General features: G+C 46.8%; 1 protein-coding gene across 1 annotated transcript in view; it reads left to right on the top strand.

Annotated features, from left to right (window-relative positions):
* The window catches only part of T265_15736 (hypothetical protein), a gene marked incomplete at both ends in the record, with an annotated part of 24,787 nt that extends 21,983 nt beyond the window's left edge, over positions 1–2,804 (top strand). Inside the window, one exon of the mRNA XM_009179043.1 lies at positions 2,579–2,804. Within this exon, the coding sequence (XP_009177307.1) occupies positions 2,579–2,804 (226 nt within the window). The remainder of the gene's footprint in view (positions 1–2,578) is intronic.
* Positions 2,805–3,364: the final 560 nt, after the last annotated feature.

Raw genomic sequence — 3,364 nt, forward strand, 5'->3', positions numbered from 1 at the left:
TTGTCTGCAAAATGGGGCAGTAAAACTCAGAATTACTCCTCTTCTTTGCAATATTGATAATTTGTAGCTTATCAGGTACTACGTTTCCGTCGTCCTCATTAGAACTTTAAACCCAAATGCAGTAGCAGCCTCACAATTTAACGTTTCTCTAACGGCTCGCGTTCTTAATTCGGACAATGTGTATGACCCATCACTAGTTTAAAAATTGTCAGCTCTTATTTGCACTCTTGCCTTTCATACCCACCGGCGTGTGAAGCGTCGACACCAGGCTCCAATGTGCAATGCGTCCAAACGTACCCTGACAAGGGTTGCTTAAACATCCACATGAAAACATCTGCGCGGCTGGACGGCTCCCAAAGTGAAAGTCATCAATTTTAGCCCAACTCTAACGCTTTTCATGGACGGAAACAACAACACATATCTCTTGACATCCCATGTCCCCCTATCCATTATCTTACTATTCAGCTGATGAAAATCGAAGCTGCGCGTACAGGAGTGCAATGGCATCTTACTCAAAAGTCCTTCCTTAATCTCAAAGGTTGAATGCTCAGAGCTACCAAACAGAACCCTCTTCTGCTTCACAGTCCACATAGATCAACATTTTTGTTGTGATGCACGCAGGAGTTGCTTACTTTAAAACCCACAGACCAATGCGCATGGAGGATCGCCGCTGATTTGTGTGATAATTGCAGCCTAAAAACTAACCGCGCAGTAGAGCCTAATGAGCCCTTGTGATAGCTCGAACTCTTATGCATCAACTCAAACTTGGTCCATCAAAAAGCCACAATAACTTCAACTTGTCCTGGGATCCTAGCTGCTTTTATAGCCTAGGGAAAAGCCTCACGTTATCACCATACAGACGTATTTGTCGACTCCGGCTCTTACACAATGTCAGTCCGGCTCTCGTGCCTCAGCCCAGGTTAACCAACTAAACCCTACCGGCCTGCTAGATAACCCGACGGCCAGTGTGATCAGTCCATTTCCTAACCAACTAAACATGAACACTGCGGCTCATCTATGGGTGATAGCCAAAGACATTCCATGTCAAGCTGTCAGCCATTTGGTCCGCTTGTAAACCCGGACCGATACGCTGTCCTACCCAGATCAGTCGCGCTGTAATCCACCATCACGTACACCGACACTTCCATAATAACATCATGACCCCTGGCTCTGTCATTCCTCCTAGCACTAGACCTACACCCATCTATTCATTGGCTCTCAGGATCAGAGTTCTTGAAGATCTTGAGTTCCTCGCTGCCCTTACAAGTAGGCAAAATTTTTTACTCCCTGCAGCAACCACGAATACCTGCACCAACCCTAAGAGCCCCCGCAAATGTAGCTGATGCAATGCATACTAGACCCAGAATGAGAGCTGCACTGGATTGTCTGGGAAAGCGGTCTTGTGAAAACCATCGCTGTGTACGGTCTTTCCACGCTCTACCGAATTCATGCTGCAGCGGTAGACTCAGACAACATTTCTGAACGCTTCGTTATGTGACGCAGAGGCTCGGCCGCACCTAAACCCGCGCTCCTGTCCTATATACTGCTTTTTCCAACAACTACTTGGTGTGCAATCCGCCTCACACAACCTCGATATTTTTCTCCTGGTTTTACGCGCTCGCGTCTTTAAAAGTCCTTTCAAATGGCCCCGAAATCGCATGCTGTTCATAGGGAGCCTTCTTACGCGTGAAGCTTATTCCGACCTACATGATATCCACCTTTTTTCTTGAGTACTAAATTCTTGCGATCCCCTGCGTTGTGTACTATCCGGTAGTGTCTGCAGAACATTTGTAATAACGGGACTAATCGGGCATAATAATTTAATATTTGCAAACGCCGCTTTCTTACCCGTCGGTTAAGTTCGTGACGAACATACTCGCATTTGTGGGTGGTTTAACCCAAGCTGGAGGCTTATATCTTATGCTACAGGAATTCGACAGAGTCCCACACGTCCAGCTGCTCAAAATGCCCGAGACTTACGGGCGTCAACAGATGGTTCTACACCGAATTACGTTCTTATCAGACAACATTCCGGGTGAAAGTTAGGTTCTGCTCCAGTCTTCAATGAGGTCACACAAGGCCCTGTTTAGAGACCACCTTTTTTTCTGATCTACGTCAACAAAAATGCGCCTGCATCTGGAGTGGTCAAGTGGCCGTTTTTTACCTCCCGAGCGCCGATCGAATACCCGATGTGCTTTGAATAGGTGAGACATGAGGAGGATTCCTATCTCGTCTCCAGCCAGTTTGTCAAAGGAGACTTTGTCAAGGTGCTGCCACCAGCTAGCCATTTCTTTGATGGATGGGACAGCATGCATGGGTAAGCTGGTAACAGCAAATGCCCTGTCGATATCTATCGAATATATTTCATCCGCTGATAAAAGCCTGATATCACGGGCTTCTTATGCGCAGCACATGGAACCGCCCAGAGCATCAATGGCCATAAAAGTTGACAGCAGCCTGACCCCGTTTTATTTTGGAAGGTCTGACTCTAAGGATGTTGTGGCAAACGGGCATCCCAAAATGTATACCTTTTTGCTCCTCTTCCTGGAGTGTCAAGCTTAACAGTAATATTTCTCAGGCACGCGAAAAGCCGCCAACGTCGAAACTTTGCAGATTACCCTGCATCGTCCCCAGTTTTGGTGGACCCAACAACCGCTACAATCCGACATCTCAGAGCAAACGATTGCGTTGCAATCTCCAAACGTGTGATAGACTTCGAAGCGAACAAATACGAATTATGCACCCGTATGCACTCAATTTATCCGAAACCTCCATTGGTAGAAAGCGCTGGCAGCTGGAATTCAGGTAAGGCTGAAAACATGGTTAACAGGCTCTTAAAGCACGGTCTGTGTCTGGCCTCATTGTTGCTGAGAAGCTTGTAAAACCATTCCGTCCGAAAGCTTAATTAAGAGAGGTAGCCGGCACAGGAAAGCTTCATACGCCCTCTTCTCTGGACAGCTGCCAAAACCGACTTTGTGCAACCCTGGAAAGCGTGTCCACAAACTCTGCCGAATCAGTGAATGCTGAATCTCGGCCGGTCATCGATGTTTTATCCGCTACATCAGCCCACTTGTACTGCAATGATAAGGGAAGAGGACCCAAATTTCTCTCCAGAACAGCAAGCAAGTGCAAATCTGAAACGAAGCGCATTTGTGGCAGAGCTATCTCAACTTCGCATATTACGCAAAAGCCCAAGAGTGAATTGGCCTATCGTGCCAATCGGAACAGGCTTTCTGTAGAGAGCAACCATTAAGTTGATACTGACTAAGAGGATTTCATGAAATCCCTCAAGCTATGGAATATGCTACTTCCGGCGGTAAAATCACACATTCCTCAATGGCTTCCTTCGCGTCGCTTTGACAAC

The sequence above is a fragment of the Opisthorchis viverrini genome (assembly GCF_000715545.1).
Source record: "Opisthorchis viverrini unplaced genomic scaffold opera_v5_800, whole genome shotgun sequence".
Classification (NCBI taxonomy): Eukaryota; Metazoa; Platyhelminthes; class Trematoda; order Opisthorchiida; family Opisthorchiidae; genus Opisthorchis; species Opisthorchis viverrini.